Genomic DNA, 20,564 nt, shown 5'->3' with positions numbered 1-20,564 from the left:
AATAAAGAGAATCATAACCAATTTCATAAGGACTGTAAGTGCTAAGTGTAAAAAAATCATATTTACTTACTATTTTCGCACAATTAAACGATCTTGTAGAATTGTATTAGTTTTGCGATTAATTTGATGAGAAATCTTTATTTCGATGCTGTAAATTGAGGTTTTGAATACTACGAGATATTGTCATTTTAACTATCTACAATGAAATTACCGAAATCGATAGAAAATTTAACACTAAAAAGTATAGCACAGAATTAAAATGATAAAAACAAAAATTGCGTGTAAAACTTGAGGCAGCATTAATCCACAGAATTATCCACTTATGTACTTGTTATCATTCAATTACCACCTGCGTGAGCCAAGCTAATGAAATACAGTTCAGTTTCATTAGAACCGAGTTTTTTTCACAACTTTACTCTGCATAACTAGTTAAAAGTAATTAAAACTTGGTAGAAGTTAATATTTTTACGGTTAACTTTGACGGTCTCATTTATTTGTGCCTGCTGATTTGATTAAGGGCGATTTACATGTTTTGCTTTCATCACATTAATTAAAGTCATCCATTTTATTTTTCTGCCCTAAGAAGTGAAATATAAAAATTCTTTTAATTTTTTGTCTAAAGTAAAAGAGTTTGGCATTAGTAAATTAGTAAACAATTGGATATTTTATTTTGGGGTTTTGCAATTTTATGTTATTATTTTTTAAATATATCATCACCAATCGGTTTTGGTTTAGTATATTAATTATTTGTACAAATGTTTGTTATAATTATTTTAGTTATTTTTTTTAAGTTCTCAATCAGAGTTCGTAATGTGTGTAGAAAATGTATTACAATAAAAAAATTCTAAAAAGTGATAAAATTAAATGGAAAACAAATACTTCAGAGGAAATACGAAATATTTGATTGTTTAAGTTGTTCATGTTGTACTTTATGTTACTGTGTTGATAGATTTAGAACCGCAATTTAAGTTTTAATACATGTATTTATTTATTCGTACGAACAAGAGATGTTGTAATTTTTATAAGCTTTCAACTCTTCATGCCCTATTTTACCAATTCAAGTAAACTCTATTTAAGAGATAGCCCTCTTTCTGCCTGGCAATGCAAACTTTGCCTAATTTTTTTAGTCTCAGAAAATTCTAATGAAAGCTACCCCACATTCAAAATTGTAAAACTTAGAAGAAAAGCTCTTGTGAAATTTTGAATGTTCATCTCAAGAAGGTAAACCATTCTACGTACACTTCATCTGAGGGGTTGAATAATAAAACAACACAAGCCTGCGCCAATGGCTTCTCTTTCAGGCTACACCAACAATCATAATGCTCACAATAAATTCATTGAAGTTTTGTACCAGATTATAAGTCTAGTGAAATGTTTCATGTAAGTTATAAGTCATAAGTATTTTATTGCATAAAACATTCATTACAAAGGCAATGGTGAACAGATGCATCAATCAATAAAGTTCAATCAATCAATAAGTTATAAAAACTAAAAGTAAAAAGTTACAACAAAATACAACAAGAACAACAAAATTGAGAGAAATTTACCAATTCAAACAAGTTAGAAAAAAGACAAATTTAAATGAAGAACTTGAAGCAATATCAGAGAAAAAACAGTTAAAAACATTCTGTGTCATATTTTACATAAACTAATGGTCAATTAATGTCACGGTCATTTAGGAAATCTGCCAGGAAGTAATATGATTTCTCCACCAATAATGATTTAGTCCAAATTTTAAATGTTTGTGGTGTATAGGATTTTATTTTTTAAGGGGATCTTATTATATAGACAAATCCCCATATAGATGGGGTTTTTTTTTCAAAATGAGTGTGTTTATGAATTGGATGATTTAGCAGATTTGGGTTTCGGGTATTATAACTATGAGTGGGTCTAAATTCATCAAAAAGTGTATTATTTAAATGAACAAAATTTACTGTTTCATAGATGTACAAAGAAGTCAATGGCATTATTTTTAATTCCTTAAAAGAACGACGACAGCTTGATCCATATTCTGCCCCTATCATCACTCTAATAATACTTTTTTGGACTTTAAAAACTTTGCTAATATCCCCTGAGTTTCCCCACAGAACAATTCCATAACGAAGCAGAGAGTGTATATAAGCATAATAAATAATTTTTAATGTTGCTAGTGACACTGAATTTTGAATACATTTCATTGCAAACCTAAAAGAAGTCAACTTACTAACCAAATACTGAATGTGTGATTTCCAATTGAAACTTTGATCTATATTAATCCCAAGAAATTTAAACTTATCAGTGATATTAAATCCGTTCCATTGAGTTTGTGGTTATTGTTAATTCTGATGTGGAATTGCATAATGTTAGATTTATATTCATTTAGTAAAAGTCAGAATTTTCAGATCTTTTAGTGTTCATTTCAAAGTGTTTTCTAATGCAGACAGGTTTTTCCCTGAACTATTACACATGTATCATCAGCAAATAGTACGAACCTTTTGGAAATAGGTGCTGGTAGGTCATTTATATATATATAAGAAAGAGTATGGGTCCTAAAATGGATCCTTGAGGGACGCCAAATTTTACTGTAGCCCAGTCCGAGTAAAAACGGGTTGCCCTCTCACTGATAACTGTTCTCTGCTTTCTCCCCAAAAGATATGATGTTAATATAATTGTTTTTCTCTATAATTCTTTTCTTATATTGTAGTGCAAATATAATTTTTGAACAAAAGTTCGAACAATATTTGCAAAACTGTAAGGCTGTTAGCATTTAATTTTTTTAGATTGAATCCTAAAAACAATGAAAAGTATAATTATTTAAATAATAAACGGACAAGTCAATATGTACTAGAGGTCGGGCAGTGATAGAAAACTCGAGCAAAAATTACATAATGTACAGATTTCTCCATTTTCACCCCCACGCTGTAAATAAAGCACGTGATTGGAATTTCTTCCATTTGTTTAGATTTTTTTTATATTTCGTTGTTATTTCGTCACCAGCATGGCAACCCATCGAATTAATGTTATTTTTTTTAAATTTTAAAATTAATTTATTGTGTTTATTTTTGAGCCTATTTTAATTTATAAAGGGATTCTGCACATCTACAGGAAAATACTTTCTAACAGTATGCTTAGATTTTTTTATGATATTATTAAACTAAGGAAGGGCTGCCTTGTAGTTTCTTAGTTCTTAAATTGTGCATTAAATGAAAAGAACAAACTAGATTAAAATTACTCGACCAGATAATTAAAAATTACACACTTGCCATGTCTACTTTATCACCCCTAACTACCAACGGAAATGCTAAGGAAACTCCCAACCCATTCTACAATAAATATTTGTAGATAATATTACTTTTTCATATCTAAAAGTTTCGGTCGTAGATTATACATGATCCCTTGTGGATTTATCATCCTGAAGATAATTTAAATTTAGTTCTGTTTGGTTCATGCAGAGGGCGTTTTTCTCTATGGGTACACATTGACAAAGTTTAAAATTTTTTAAAACAATTTTAACCTCATAAAACTATTTACTTAAAAACATAACCCGCCCTCTAATTTTACAACAAAGCAGAAATCGAAAAATTTACCCCAAAAAATTAAAATATTTATTTGACACCAGTGAACTAACGTTTCCAACATCACACGTAATAGTATACAGTATTGCGTTACTAGTCCGGTAAACACATTTTGGACGAGTGACGTACGATATTTTACGCTATACTACTAAATCCGTACTAATCCTTAATTATAATATTACCACAGACTAAAGGACTAACAATCACTAACCTCTAACCTAATCTAACCTCTAGATAACCTCTAAGAGAGGTAATGTTTTTTTTATAAACTAACCACTCTCACTCATTACCAAGATACACTATATAATTAGCTGGTTGGTGTCCGGTAATGGTATATTTCGTACCTAGGGCCGAAAATGAGGTTTTGCCGGCTCGAGATAGTTTTTAAGTTCGAGACGAAGTCGAGAACTTAAATCGATCGAGAGCTGCTAACCATTTCGGTCCATGGTATGAACGCTATTTTTCACCACACTATACCACTATTCGCCACTACAATAATGCACACTGATAGTCAACACAACTACAACTTTAGGGTTATGTGAAGAAATAATTTGAGGATCAGCAAAATAAAAATAAATAGTTGCTAGGCAACGGTGACAATAACACAATCCTATTGCAATGCTATGGATTTTGATTGTGTATTTAAAATGCATTCATGTTTTAAGTAAGTAAGCGGACAGCTGATTTTGCGGCCCCGGCCTGTAAAAACCTGCTCGGTCCCCAAATTACAATGACAGCTGGCATGGCCAGCAAAACGTAACTTTCAGCCACCAATTAACGTATGTAATACAGCCAAAAACATCATAGTGTGGTGAAAAACTCATTACAGTACGTAATGAAACCCCATTTGATTAAGCTGATGGCAAACAGCTGTTTTCTGGACTAAATCCTTGCGTGGGAAGTTCGGCAAAACAGTGTGGTGTGGCGTAAAATATAATTCAGGTTTTACAATAAAATGTGATGTACACTAGGCCTACTAGCACCACTAAGTCATAGTCGATGATTCTATTATACTCGCTAATCTGCCATCTCCGTTGATATTTTTAATAACATTTTTTAAATGCTTCCCATTGTCGACTCATACTACGACCAGGCATTAATGACAGTGAAGAATGTCATTATGCCCAGAAAGGTGTTTTCGACGTGTTAACACCAAGCGTTGGCTGGATATGAGGGTTTGGGGTTGTCGAGTCCTGAACATCAAAAGTCCATTAAGTGCGGCGCAACTTGGAGTTGGCGCGTCTTACGCGCTAAGCCAACTAACTTTTAATGTCCTTAATCCTTACGTAATCGCTTGAAAGTGCTAAGAACTTAGTACAGATTTAGAGGAATTAAAATTAAAATTTAAAGTAATTTTTAAATCCAATTATTTTTATGGTGATTTTCATGGCAATTGAATTTTTTGTTTTCAATGTGAATATTTAAATTGTGAGTATAACAACTATAAAATCTTTGTAAGGGAAATCTTCCTAAGAATTAAAAGTTGAATTTATTAATTTTGGGAACTATTTTGCCGTTAGATGATTAATTTTGAAGTAAATCTGTTTCAAGGGGTTTTATATCAGAGTTTTATGTAGTTAATTTTATCATGGTTTTATCAAACTTAAAATTGTTGTTAAATTTGGCATGTTTCCTAATAAACTATAACAGTTCTAAACAATTAGTTTGGGATTTTAAATTTCATATTTAAAAACTATTTGTAACCTTCCAGGATGTTGTGGGGTAAAACTGATTCAAGTGTTTTTATCAGTGGCTTGAAATTTTGTTTGGTTAATGTTTATGTACTATAGGTTTAATACAGTCGTTTCTTTGACTTTCTTTAGCTACGGGAACAATAGACGCACGATATGTAGACAAACGCTCTATGTATTTACATGTAACTTAATTGTATTTTATTTCGCTATGCATTTGATAATTTTGTAATGATACTTATTTTTTTATAAATTCATCTTTTTCACTATATATTTTGTTGTCTTACTGTAAACCATCTAAATTTTTCAGAGAAATATATCTCAGGCCCTTTTTACTGTAGCTCAGTGGCATTCTAGTTCAATAAATTGTACCTTTTCCGCACTGAAATATTCCCGGTTTTCCCCGGTCAAAGTTGGCCGCGACACTATTGTTTATTGAAGAGTAATGGGCCGGGACAATGCCAGGAATTGAGTCCGCTATTCGCATCGAAACCAGCAGATCCTGCAATTTATTTATAAAGTAAAAAATAAAGTCTTTGTATAGTAATATTTAAAAGAAGGTCTAAACCAAGATGCTATATTTTTCTAGTAGTGGTTGATTGTGTTTATTATTTCCCCTTTGTATTTTTAAATTTTAAATTTTTTTTGTAATGAATTATTTTTAAGTTTTCATCCACATTATGATGAGGGTAAAATATTTAAATTTCTATACGAATAAAAACAACAATTGTTGTAAAAACTGAGCTAACGGTTTTACGAAGTTATAATGCAGTAATTAAAACATGAGTAAAGCTACTACAACAATTAAAAATAATTATAACTACCTTTCTGTGATTGGATCAAATAGGAAAAATAAACAGATTAGTATAATATAAAGAAAATTGACCAAAGGGCAAATAAAACTAATCAAGATTAAGATAATTTACTTCCAACAAACGTAGAGGTCCTCTTATTCACATAATACACATACTAAATCTATAATGTATCACAATATATTCTGTGTTATGTACATATACGATTTTGTGCCAAGATACATTTTATTTACACAAGTTTTTACATAATTTACACGTATACTGTTTCTAAACACTTATACACTGTGTGCTTACGAAAGCGTTTGTTCTTCGTCATATAAGTTCTATCAGTAAAAATGCCTCTCTCTAAAAGTAACTAAAATAATATATCTACGGTTAAAAGAGTGCCAAAATCTTGTATAAAAATATCTCCGGTACTACAGTACTTGCTATTCGGGAACTTATTTCGTGTAAAATGATCACAAATGGAATATAATTACTTTTATAAAATACAAATACAAAAACAATATTCATTGATATTCTTAATTTTTCATTTCGCTGTATATAATAGGCCTTTGTAATTACAAGGTAAGACCTTATTAGACCAAGACACAAATTAGCTTATTAACGTAACTTCCGTGAAAATATCTTTTATTGGAATAAAAGGTACAGCAATTCCTAAATAATCGACAATAATTCAAAGTAGGCCTATAGGATTGTTAGAGCCTGATAAAATAAACTTAAGGTACTATACAAGTTTCTTCTTTTCTATAGTAGTCTAAACGTTAATTTTTAAATTATAACAATGATAATTTTTAATTTAAGTAAAACATCAATGGATACTTTTGTGTTTGGATGCACAGGTAGGCTTTACTCAAATTACATCAGAGTTCAAATTAATTTTAGAGGCTCGAGTTTTTAAAAGGGTTTTGAACAAATATATGCAATACGAAAAACATCAAAAATAAATCTTCCATATGTTTAAATTAATTTAGGATAAACATGCTTTCTAAAGGTTTTTAAAGGAATATATGTATCCAGAAACTTTACGGGAATAACGATTTTGTAATTTTAAACTGCGGTTAGAAACGATAGCTGGACATGTTTACTATCAGACCAGATAGACTTATTTGTTTGGTAAAGTTTCGTATCATCTGTCTATCAGCTTCTCGACTGTGACCAAAGTTCACATTTTTGTGTAGCCACCTTAACTATATTTTATGGTTTTATTTAATTAATAATTTACTCATTCCACGTAATTTAAAATTATTAGTTAGGTGTTATTTGAGGTTTTACCTTTGCAAACGTAATCTTCGTTAGTCAAAATACTCTGAATTTACTAAATGTGTGGGATCTGGATATAGCATACTTATTTGAAGTTCTTGCAATATGTAAAAACAACGCAGTAGTGTATTTAAGTCATCACTAAAAAAAAACTACAATATTGCTAGATAAAACCGAAACAAAACAGAGCTCAGTTTGATTACATTTGTGGTGTTTCTCTTACATGTGATCGATTGGTTAGAAGCTCGGAAACTATCAGTCTATAGCTTTGCTTTGCCCGGCTTCCAGCTCCCCTTGCGGTGGTATTTGCAGAGCAACACCTTTTTGAAAGCTTGGCGGAACACCTTGTTGAATATAGTGTAGAATATCGGATTGACCATGGAACTGGCGTAGCCGAGCCACGTGACGAAGTCGAACACTCCCTGGTCGATCTTTTGTTCGCACTCGGAGCAGAGCGATGGTAGCAGGTTGAGGACGAAGAAGGGAGCCCAGAGGATGACGAAGGTGAAGAAGACTACTCCCAGCACCTTGGTGGCCTTCTGCTCCAGACGGATGATGCGGCCGTGGCGTGACGAGGTGCGGGACATGACGCTGGAGTTGCGGGAGTGGTGGGTGCGGACGGTGCCTCCGCGGGCGATCCCTGGGGTTGAGCCGTACCTGCACAGGGAAACTAGAGGTTATCCGGGAGATTTAATAAATAAGCTATAAGAGAGTATAAAGATTTTCGATTCAACTGTTTAATTTACAACAGAACTAAACAATGTTCACCAACCTGCTCTTCAAAAGATCATATATCTCATCAACAGTACACATTCAGTGTTCTGAATTCCTTTCAACAACCGCTTGACAATAGCTATAATAGAAAACATTGTGATGCGTTGTTAGGTGATTTTTTTATGCTAGAGTATCTTAAAATCTAAAACATTTTAACACATCGAGAACATTCCATTTTCTTATTAACTGTATTACTACTTTATTCACTATTTTACTTCTTTTAGGGAAAATTGAAGAACAATCAAACTCCCTACTTGCTAAATTGCTCTCCCTACTTCCCACTGTAAGCCCTTTCCTTGATTTAAATGTTGGTTATCTAGGTAAAAATACAAGGTTGATACAACTCATGACGTCATGTATCCTATTGTGTCACACCTCATAACGCCTTCCATCCTATGTCATAAATCATTCAGATCACGTCATAAAAATCAATAAATGACATTGAGTGGGCCCTACACCCTCCAGCCCCTACTAAAGTGATTGAGTGGTAAAAGGTCTTGACTATTTATTACCTGTACAATATTCCTGACTCGGGGTCCGCTTTGCCAGTGACGACGTCTCTTCTGGGCACTCGCAGCGTGGCAGAGCGTCGCAGGATAGGCGCCTTGGGCATGTCGTTGCCCTTGGCCGAGAGCACCATGGTCCTGACAGTCCCTCCGGAGCTGAAGCTTCCTCTTCGGTGACGTCGCGGGGTGGATTCCCACGTCACTACTGTACCACTGCTCTCGCTAGTCAGGGACGACCGCGCCCTTCTAGAGCTTAGTCTCGCCGGTGACTTGAGGGAGGAACTCAAACTGCGAGTGTCCGTGCTGGATATGGAGTCAGTATCTAACTTGTAGTTCTGGTTTCTTCTAGGGAAAGGAGGTTTCGCCACCAGCGGGGAAGATGTTTCGTCCGTCGTGGTTATTATAACTACTTCCGTAGTGGGACGATTATTCTTCTTCTCGGAGTCGCCGAAGTAGGGACACGTACACGGCGGAGGTAGAAGTGACAAGGGATCGTCTTTCTGTTTGTCTTCGTTCGGTTCGGTTTTCTCCAACAGTTTGGCGTCACCCTCCAGCAGTGTGTAGCCGATGTCTTTTTCGCTGACGCCGCTGTGTTTTCTGCACGTGTTGACAATCTCTGGCGGAGCGTCGTCGTTCTTCTGCTCCTCGGCGCTGGATGACTCGCTGGTGGTCCACTTGCTGGATGGCTCGTGGTAGCTGGACACTCGTCGTCGCTCCAGTGCTGATCGTGTCACTGTAGGACGTACACAACTCTCCCCTATGGTAGAGGCTCGTCGGCGACGACGGTGGCCGCTGCGACGGGTCAGTCGAGGTTTGTCTTGTGACGTCGTCTTTCTAGTGTCCTCTGCAGACTTTGAACTACCTTCGCTGCTGTCTGCAGCGTGCTCCTGCTCCTGCTCCCGCACTGGCTCTCTGTTGACAAAAAAGTAGTGAGTAACAACAACGTATCTGTGAAGTTTACTTATTTTCCTTATACATAACTTGATGCAATGATTGTCAAACCAACTTGGTCTTATGCTGGTTCGAAAATTAAGTAATGATACAACGTTGTTGATTGGGCGTAAAAACTTATATTCATGTTATTGATGTTCAAGTCAACGGGATGATTTTGGAACTCGCTTAACAGACGTTAAAAAACATTTAGTCTCCACAACCTACCTACTTGATTTTGTTTTACTTTTAAGTAGTATTCTAGGATCTGTCAACACCCAATGCTTACGTTACTTAGCTGCAGTGCTAGACGTTGAGTCTGAATAATTTTCACGATTTTCAAGCCGGTAAACTTGTGCTCAGAAGCTTATTTATACCTCGTAATCTATCATCGTAGATAGAAAATCAACCAAGTTTGACAGTTTGAAATGAGTGCATCAAACAGAGTTATTATCAGTGTTAATCTCGTGTCCGCCCCCGCGATAGGCTAAATGGAGAAGCAGGCTGTCATGACAGGCTACATGGAGAGGCAGGGTGTCACTGACGGCGTTAATGCTGATAATAACCGATCATGTGAATGAGCTGCGATAATTGTTTTCTTCCATGAAGCATTTGTGACGTGACACACAATCTAAGTGATATAAATATAGTGGATCATAATTAAGAACTCGGAAAATTACTGCAAGAGCATCGTAATTTGTTAGTTTTTAGTTGATGCTTTTTATGTTTTAGGTCCTATTTATAAACTTAACGATCTCTGTGATCTATTTTGGTATTATATAGCCGATCTAGAATAATTAAAATAACATGAATTGAAAAGGCCCACTAAAAATGAAGTAATTAAACGGTCTGCTCTCTTGGAGGTGATGTAAACCCTTACCATATTGTAACTATAGAATTAGGTATAAAAATCCTACCCTTTGGAAATTTAACTGGGGAATATGGAAGCCAGTTTTGCTCTGTGACACATTTAAATACTGAAAACTAATAAAGTGAAGATTATAACCAAATTATTTTTAGTTGTCGCTTCAGTTAAACTTATTAATTAACCCGCTTCACTCATCTATTTTGTTTCCTCTTTTTCAAAATAAGGTTTTCTCCACGGAGCGCCTTTTCTCCTCAGTCAAACACTCGCCTTGCTGGTGGCAGGTGTCTCGAAGAGAAATCCTTATTTAATCACTATTGCCCCCCCCCCTGTCTTTCAAGGAAATTCCGTTCCACCCCGACCCACCTAATTATAATTTTATTAAGGCTGCGTATTTTTCCAGTGACAGGTTTGTCGAAGAAATCAATTAACTTATTTATGTTGTTAGATTTTTTATGGGTTCGAAAGAGATTGGTTATAGGGTAAGACCGTAATATTTAGAATTTTCTGTATATTTTGTTCTGAAGTAATCTAATATACACAAGATTATTTTTGTTTTAATCTGTAAATAATTATTGTTTCAGGTTAAAACAAATTTTCGCCTAAAGAACTTTACTTTTACGTGGGTAGAACTAAACATTTTATCTTTATTTTTACCTTACAGCATTGGTTATAGAATTCTAGAATTCTTAATAACATTGAGGTCAAGAAAAGGTTTTGGCGGAACCGTAATACTTGCATGAGTTTCCGCTACAACTGAAACTGAAAAATTTAAACTTAAACTCTTTGATAATATTCTGTTTGAGTACGTCTTACTTTTATATGTATTTCCACATTTATCTTGCTATTCCCAACGCATTTCAAATAACTAATATACGTAATAATCATAGATATATTAAATTTGAACAAAAATAGAGACACATTACACACGAGACAACCTTACCCTATACACGACTAAGCACCCGGACAAATGCGATGTTTAAATAACATTGTGAAACAAAGCTTGCAGAGTTTGTGATAAGGATGAGGTTGTGTGTAGCGGGCGTGAAGATAACAAAGACTCGGCACACGTTTGTGGCGACAATACACCCGCAATACTCGGTATTGCACAATACAGACGCTACAATACAGCGATGTATGGTGTTCAATGAAACGTTGATGATATGGATTTGCGCAATATGCGTAATTTGAGGAATTCATCAATTACAAGTACAGTCGTACAGGGGAGGGTTTGTGAAATGGTGTGGTCTCGATATTTAACATTGAATATTCACCGGTATTGAACAAAGTAACAATGGCTGCATATGGTTTAAAATAAGGACAATTTTGCTACAAATCGTATTGAACAAGGATCCATCCACTATAAATCGTATTGAATAAGGATCCATCCACTATAAATCATATTGAACTAGGATACATCCGCTATGAATCATATTGAACTAGGATACATCCGCTATGAATAATATTGAACTACGATATATCCGCTATGAATAATATTGAACTAGGATATATCCGTTATAAATCATATTGAACTAGGATACATCCGCTACAACTCATTGAACTAAGATACATCTGTTATAAGTTGTATGAATTTGGATACATCCGCTATTGAATTTAAATATATCCGATATGTATCGTGATGAAGAAAACATCAGCTGTATATCTTACTGAAAAAGGAAACGTTCGCTATAAATCAGATGGAACAAATTTTTTTTTAATTAGTATTCAACATATGCTTTGTATTTATTATGGGTTTTTATTATGGTGAGAAATATTTCCGAACTTTGATGTCAACTAAAAAGTACTGATGTGTGTTTTTATCAGTGCATTTTCCAATTATTTGCTTATAAATGTTATTTATGTATGACCCCATATATATATTTCTTTCCTATAAAAGAGGTTGGCGGCCTCTTTCAACCTTGCATTTGCTCGTCCACATAGACTACAGATCTGTACGTGGAACGTATCCAGCAAAGCAAGGGGTGAGCCGGTACAGTACGAAAGTGAACTGTACTGATAAAATTTAACAAACCTCTACACCAAATAACCTCCACTCCACCATACAACCCTAGGTCCAGTACAATAGAGGCTGTAGACTACAGAGCGGCTCACTGACGTCCCTTCCCATGTTTTCCGCATTGTTATGTTATGTTACGGCACATAATGAGGACCGCATATCCGATGTCTGCCTGCGCCGGTTTTACATTTTATTGTTTACGGAATCACAACATGTGGTTCGTCCAGATTGGTTTTGGCGACTCATTTTGGAAACATGTGCAACGTGGATTGATGTATTCCTTTCAAGTATCGCTTACTTCGTTGAATATTTTGTTTAAAATGTTTATATTGCAATCATTTGATTATTTAAAGTACACTTTTTTGCTTTGTTAATCATCATTGAAACTTGAAATATCTGATGGCGGCCTTGGTTGTAAAAAGTGATTGGATATTTTTATGTTGAAGTTTTTGAGAATGTCAGTAAAGTACTGTGAAGCAAAATTTAACCGGTTTGCGCACATTAATTTTGCTTTGTATCTTTGTTTGAATTATACGTGTAAAGTAATCCGGTAGTTTTACTATCGAATTATACTGGTTTTATCCACGATGATTGTAATGTTCACCCTAACTTCATCGATGCTAATTTTGAGTTTAAATATTATATACCTATTTAAAATTATAATCCATGGTCGTTTCAGACACCTCTAAACTTTCCCTAACCACAACATACTGGTTTTGTGTGAAACTTTGTTTCTCATGGGTGAGATTAAATTCGTGGTATACTCCATATCATGTACAGCCGCTGCGAATTGCGCGGGAAGAGTGTAAATATTTTATCCTAAAAGGCGGGAACGATAAATCAGATTGGCTGTGGAGGCATCCATCATCGTAATGTGGTAATGCGACGCTTCTACTGTACTCTTCCTGCTGCCATGATCGCTTCTCCGAAAACTTGACAGCTGTGTGCACAACTACGACAGTTAATAATGAGGTTGCTACTTTCTATTCCTGGCAAATACAGCGTTGTTGATTGTGCATTACAGAGTGCATCTGACAGTATGGAATCTCAGTGCATAACTCCGAAAATTTGACAACTGTGTGCACACCTACGACAGTTAATAATGAAGTTGCTACTTTACTATTCCTTGAATATACAGCGTTGTTGATTGTGCATTACAGAGTGAAAGTGACAATATGGAATCTCAGTGCATAACTCCGAAAATTTTACAACTGTGTCCACAACTACGACAGTTAATAATGAAGTTGCTACTTTACTATTCCTGGCAAATACAGCGTTGTTGATTGTGCATTACAGAGTGCAAGTGACGACATGGAATCTTAGTGCATAGCTCCGAAAACGGTGATAGTTTGACGATGGTGTTACTTACTTCTAGCCAGCCAAAGCCGTTTTTCTCACTGACGTTATTCCGACAAAGACTATTCAAATGTGTACTGGTGTGCATAACGTGAGTTCTCAATATATCTCAGTATATTTAAAAGTTTAACCGAACAATTTAGTAAGTATACGTAATCTTAGTGGTGGTGTAAATGAGGCAACAAGTACAGTTTTAGAACATAAATTTGGTACAAGTACTTTTTAATTGATAAGAACTTTTGGTGGACTCGAGCAAATTGTATTTTGATTGGTATACCTACGCTAGAATTTGTATACCTCAACGGAATATAAATTTTCTGTTACCATATTCACCTATGTATATACTCCAAATTTGCTGTCAATTTCTTGAGTAATTCCTTGTTACGATTGTAACACCCCATAACGCAGTAGGTACAGGAAATTTGACGTTTTTATCGTACATAAAAATAAATTTACTAAAATCTTTGTAGTACAACACAACAATGAGTAAAATAAAATTTTTGTCAGGAAATAACTATTGTATTATCTTTTACACCCATTTCCCGGCCATCATTAGCTATTCAACAGCGCCCAAATGTTTTAACCTTCTCCAATTACCATTACTATGGTGTCAATTTTCTGCAAGCGCCGTCCAGGCTACATTGCTTCAAGACACTAAAGCGCTTAACGGCGTTTTACTGAGGTAGTAAAGTGTCGCAGGTAATAGCACTTTATTACATCTGGCCATCTTTGTCCGGGATAACTCGCTTTCAAAGTCATTAATTTTGCATTACAACATTCTCTCTAGATCGTAGCTAAACTTGCTTAACTGTCGCTATTGGGGCCAGGTTATAGGGTATTGGATGTCTCAAGATGTGATTTTACAAAGTAATGTCCAACACATTCTTTTGTGTATTAGGGGGTATTTGAACTTTTTCAACCATCGGGGAAAATTTTAAAGAATTGTTGACATTGCTTTCTATATGGTAATCGTACGAGTACTAGAAATAATTTATGTTTTGCATTTGTATGTTTTGTGTAAATGCAATAGGCCCTAGATAAATTTTAATTCGTGAAACTACTGAACATATTTTTTACATTCAACAGTAAATAACTCTCTCGAATTGAAAGAAATAATGATTTTTTATGAGTAGTCAGAAACAATAAATTCAACAGGTACTTTTTACTAATAATTTTAACAGAAGAAATTCAATTACTAATAACCGTTGGGTCAATTATTGTATGTTTAAATACTTTGTCGAGTCAGATTTTCAATATTTCACTCGACATATGACACTAAATTAACTATTTTTTGATTACGTCATTATTTTACACGTTTACATTTTGGCAACGGTTAGTCAGTCCAATCGATATGGTCACGTCATTGATTGTTGACGTTGTATAATGGTAAGTAAATACAGTGATGTTATCTTATAATTTCAATGTAGGCCTAAATCAATGTTTCGTCCTTGTTGATACGTACTTTTTGATGATTTTATTCATTTTAGAACTAAGACCAAATAGAATATCTATTGTATTGTTTTCTCTTTGGTGTTAAAGCAAAATATACGGAACAGCATGTAAAACGTACCATAATAATACAACAATTTACTTGACATCAACGAACTGAAGAGCCGGTCATAAAACACATAAAACCAACCATTAGATTTGACAATAGGAGAATGGACTTGCAGTATCCAATGACAACGATTAAAGTATTAGTTCGGGATCTAGAAATCCATGTTTGTTGTATAACTAGGATTTCAAGAATTAATTCATGCCGGATTAATCATTGTTTTCTAAAATATTTAGGAAACTAAGTGTTGTGAATTTTGAAAAGAGTACTTTTGTTGTAAAGTTTGCTTTAACATTTTTGATCTATAATAAGAAACAGGATTTTGCTCTTGCTCTATATCTTAGAACTGGTAGTTTTACCCGTTCTTCGCAATGATTTATGAAAATAGATTATATAGTCATGAAGATTAAATAGAATGGTTACCATTGCGATGGATCACAGAATAAATTATTATATATATTAATCTGTTTCAGGATCCAAAAAAATACGTATTTCCTACAATTAATGGTTCAATAAAAAATATAAATCATGACTTGCGTTCTACAAGCATACACCATAGGCCTACACCGTAACCATCTATATGACAGTTGAAATTAAAGGCATTTGAAGACGCAAACATTAATGCTTTTCTCATTATTGCCATGGCTACCATTGTTTTTCCTGTTGTTGCCATGGATATAATTTATTGGAATACTGCTCAAAAGATAAACATTGTAACCCTTATAACGATTTCCCAACATTTCCTGTGTAATATTTCAGACAATAATCGTTCCTGTTAGTAATTTCATCATTTAAAGATAGATTTGAAAAGAAAAAGTGCTTTGAATGTAGAAACGTCAGCATTTATGGATGGAAACAATATTTTATATATTTTCAGAAATTTTAACCCCCTTCTCCTGTGATTCCAGAGATAAAGTAGGTCTACCCCTCTTACCTTGCGAAGGACACTAAAATATCACGTCTCCAGCCCAGACTTGCTCCAGGCACATTTCCTTTCCTTTATTCCCTCCCATTTAGTCAAACCGTGGTTATTTTTCTTTCTAGTGTGTGAAATGTGTCTTTATTTTCTTTTCTGCTATTTTAGTGGAATTCTCTTGTAGGCACAAAAATGTTGTTTGAATAGAGTTGGAGACAAAAGGAATGGGATAGAGTATTGGAACTACTTCTGTAGCTGTCTATTTGGGTATTTATAACTTTTACAACTTCTGGACAGTAAAAATCTTATCTACAAGAGTGGTAAGAACTCTATGTCGACGGAGTGCTTAAATAATACCCAATTATCAAGATTTCAGCAACGTGACGATAAATGTCTCGGTTTGGTGAATTCAGAAGCAGATAGAAAGTTTTTAGCTCATTGGCCAAGGAAAAATACCAACTTAGTTTATTTACACAACACCCTAGAGCCTAGAAATGCTTAAACTTGTGTAGTAAAAAAAATAATCATAGTATTGTTGATAGGGGTAGCAATGTGTTAACGAGGAACTACTAGCAGTTTTTAAGTAGCAGGCACCTTTTGTGACAAGGAAAATAACTATGTGTTGCAGATATTATTTACACCCCATCGTTTGTCTCAAAACGCACATTAATATCAATAGTGCTCAGTCATGCCGTGACAAGTAACACGATGTGACTTGCTCGTTGCTCAGCAATCGTAAACGATAGCTTTGAGTCATCGTTACCCTCCAATAAACCACGTCAACCCTGGTTATGTTACAAGTTGGCATATCGCTTTGACACTCACTGGTTTAGAATTGTTTTGAACAAAAAGCGGTTTGAGATTTTCTAGTTTTCAATATTAATTAACTAAAGTTTTTTATATGGTTCAATTATCATGGGTTTTTGTAATAAATGTATTTATAATGAAACACTGATCTTGTTCTGAAAAATGGGCTGTGAATAATTTAGAATATTTCATCAGTGGTCTTCGATAAGAATTATCATAAAAATCGGCCCTTGAGAACATCCGTTCATCTGGTAAAACATGTTACTTTATTTTTGACATCAATTTTTAACGGAATAGATGATTGTATTTTTTCATGTAACGTAATTAAAGACAAATATTTAATCTACCATCCAACCAACATTAGTGCATTAGATGCGAATTTAATGCAGCTCCCCAATAAGTATTTGACTTTGGTAAACAGATTTTTACCGATGCAGCCTTGTGCGTTACCTAGAGATTAAGGCGAATACTTATTAAAATATAATATACGGATAAGTCACTTTAAGGACTTCGAGACGAAGATCCCGGAATCTAACTAAAACGACCAATGCATGACTAAAACTGTCATTGTATTTGGTTAACTTAAACGATGCTTCGTGCAATCAACGACTGCTCTCTTAGGGTATTACATTTTTATCTCTTCTCTTAAGCTTTTATCTCTTTTCTGCGATCCAGTTAGATGGCTTGATTTAGTTTTGTAACACACAGAACCGATGTGTTTGCAAATGGTTTTGACATTTTTATTAGTTGTGGTGTCTCAAGTCAGTTGTGGTGTTAGTCATTGTCTTTAGAAGCTGATAAACCTTTTTAGTGGTATACAAATACGTATGGGTTCAACAATTTGACAATTTAGATATATTTTTTGGAAATGTAGTTAAAATATATATGCCCCTACTATTATGATAAATCTAATCGTCTTTGAAACTTGTTTTTCTATACAAATACTCTTTCGCTACTTATGAACACGAACACCTCGTAGGTATGATGCTGTCTAATTCTTACGATTGCGAAAGATAATGAAAACAGAAGACGAGAACAGAGGCGGACGGTAATTTCGGACGAGAACTTGGCGAGGAATGTAATAATGGAATGGAAAGACCTGTGTCATTGTTCTTTCACGCCGAAAACATTCTTTCTCAACTTCACTAGAACTCCAATCAGGAGTTTCCATTTTCCGTTTCATTTCAGTCTAAGACACTTTTGTTGTTTCACTTTTTTATCGGGTGAAATAAATGTGGCTTTGAATAAAACTTGTGAGGACACTCTACACTCTTTGAGATGATTATGATTTGAATTGTTTGCCAAATTGAAAACTGACTTTTTAACACTATGTAACAATTCACATTCGAAGTTTTAGGTTATTTTCATCAGTTCTGACTTAACATACCCCTAACCTAACCTAACTGAAATTAACCTCGTAGATAGTCATAACATTATTTCAGCGTTGAAAACATAGTGATAGTCTTACGGAAAAGGTTGCATTTTATTTTTAAGCACTTTTTTCAAAGCTTAAACACACAAATACGCATAGAGAGAATGTTTATTTTAATTTGGATTTAATAAAAAGAAAGTATATCTTTAGTTGAAGGCATAAAATAAATATTTGTTAAACTGGCCACATGACATGTTGGATTACAAAGCGTGCTAAACAATTAAATATTAAAGCCAAACTATTTTACGTTTTGTTTAATCTTCCGAAAAATTAACTGTCTTGATTTAAAAAATTTCCAATGCTGGGATCAAATGGCCAGGCATAAAATTTCAAAACGTTTTTATTCGGCGAAACCATTTGAGCAACGAAATATTTTATAACGAGGACGCGCGATTAGCAGCGAATCACGTTTCAACGTCATATTACGTTTTAATGAGTCACTGTGACTAGCGTTTGTGTGTGTGAAATACACAGTATGTTTGACAGTGTACACTTTGGAGCCAACAATAGCTTACAAAGCGACCTCCCGTCGACAATCTATTTCAGCCCGTTAACTTCGTCTACTCATAATTTATAGCGCACTTTATGCACGTCCTGACCGCGTTTTCCCTCCAAAACGGGATTTTATTCGTGTAGTGTAATGGTTAATAAATATATCAACTTTTTAAGTATTTTAAATTTAATTGAACGACAGCTTGCGTTTTCTATCGAACAGCAAACTCCGCTGTTGCAGAGTTCAGCGATCGATGCTGGACTGAAAGAGGCAATCTCGATGTTAATTTCCTTTCCGCGATTGATGGGGTTGTTTATGACTTGTAGTAGGTGCTCGGCCTGTGTCGAGTGAGCTAATAAAACAGCTGTTTAGTGGCGGACCATTGTGTATCAGGATTCTAGAGGGATAATTGGTGTGTAGTAGTGTTGCTGTACAGGAAAACAAATCATTAGAGCGTTGATTGTTTGGAATACAAAGATACAGTCAAAAACGAAAAAAATACTTAAAAATATTATACAATTATATTTTTTGTTAATAATGAAGGACCTCGTAGGGAAGAATTTAGTTTCGCTCACTCGTTCAGAGGATGTCTGCGAAATAAACGTATACAGTAGGCCTACTTAGATTGATTGGTGACAAGAAATGCATAATTTAGCGTTTAACTGTCGTCTCTATTCCGTCGTCACATTATAGCTGTTCATTTATTACTTGTCACTTGTAATTGAAGTGATTTGTGATGTGACGCAAAGGATATCGTCTCGTTGACAGGTTGTGATAAACGCAGTGCCTGTCATTATCGGTACAGTCGTCACATTACACCGCAGCGCCTGTCAGTGTCTGTACAGTTGTCACATTAAAGCTGTTCATGTATCTCATGTCACTTGTAACTGTGGTGGTTTGTGATGTGTCAGATACATCGTCTCGTCGACAGGTTGTGATAAACGCATTGCCTGTCATTATCGGTACAGTCGTCGCATTACAACGCAGCGCCAGTCAGTGTCTGTACAGTTGTCACATTACAGCTGTTCATGTATCACTTGTCACTTGTAACTGTGGTGATTTGTGATGTGTCAGATACATCGTCTCGTTGACAGGTTGTGATGAACGCAGTGCCAGTCAGTGTCTGTACAGTCGTCACATTACAACTGTTCATGTATCACTTGTCACTTGTAACTGTGGTGATTTGTGATGTGTCAGATACATCGTCTCGTTGACAGGTTGTGATGAACGCAGTGCCTGTCAGTGTCTGTACAGTCGTCACATTACATTGTAAGACTAGATTACTTACGTCAATAGCTCATTGAATTTCATTTCATGTTTCAGTACATGTTTCGATGAACGTGAAATGAAATTCAATGAGCTATTGACGTAAGTAATCTAGTCTTACAATAATATATACAGCTCAGGGGCTTAACAATGAATAAAAAAAAAAAAAAGTCACATTACAACTGTTCATGTATCACTTGTCACTTGTAACTGTGGTGATTTGTGATGTGTCAGATACATTGTCTCGTTGACAGGTTGTGATGAACGCAGTGCCTGTCAGTGTCTGTGCAGTCGTCAACAGCTGTAATAACAGCTGTTCATGTATCT

General features: G+C 34.7%; 2 protein-coding genes across 2 annotated transcripts in view; one reads left to right on the top strand and one right to left on the bottom strand.

Annotated features, from left to right (window-relative positions):
- Positions 1-20,564, top strand: part of LOC128991422 (26S proteasome non-ATPase regulatory subunit 1-like) — a 256,979-nt gene that overhangs the window by 98,278 nt on the left and 138,137 nt on the right. The window lies entirely within an intron of this gene.
- Positions 7,129-20,564, bottom strand: part of LOC128991423 (dopamine D2-like receptor) — a 71,166-nt gene continuing 57,730 nt past the window's right edge. The window contains exons 5-6 of the mRNA XM_054414285.1: positions 8,607-9,512; positions 7,129-7,977 (exon numbers count right to left, since the gene is read on the bottom strand). Coding sequence (XP_054270260.1) covers positions 7,581-7,977; positions 8,607-9,512 — 1,303 coding nt within the window. The 3' untranslated portion in view covers positions 7,129-7,580. The remainder of the gene's footprint in view (positions 7,978-8,606; positions 9,513-20,564) is intronic.

Source organism: Macrosteles quadrilineatus, unplaced genomic scaffold (genome assembly GCF_028750875.1).
Source record: "Macrosteles quadrilineatus isolate MER2022 unplaced genomic scaffold, UCM_ALF_1.0 Scaffold_4__1_contigs__length_99947679, whole genome shotgun sequence".
Classification (NCBI taxonomy): Eukaryota; Metazoa; Arthropoda; class Insecta; order Hemiptera; family Cicadellidae; genus Macrosteles; species Macrosteles quadrilineatus.
The sequence above is the reverse complement of the archived record's forward strand: the minus strand, read 5'-3'. Positions and strand labels throughout refer to the sequence as shown.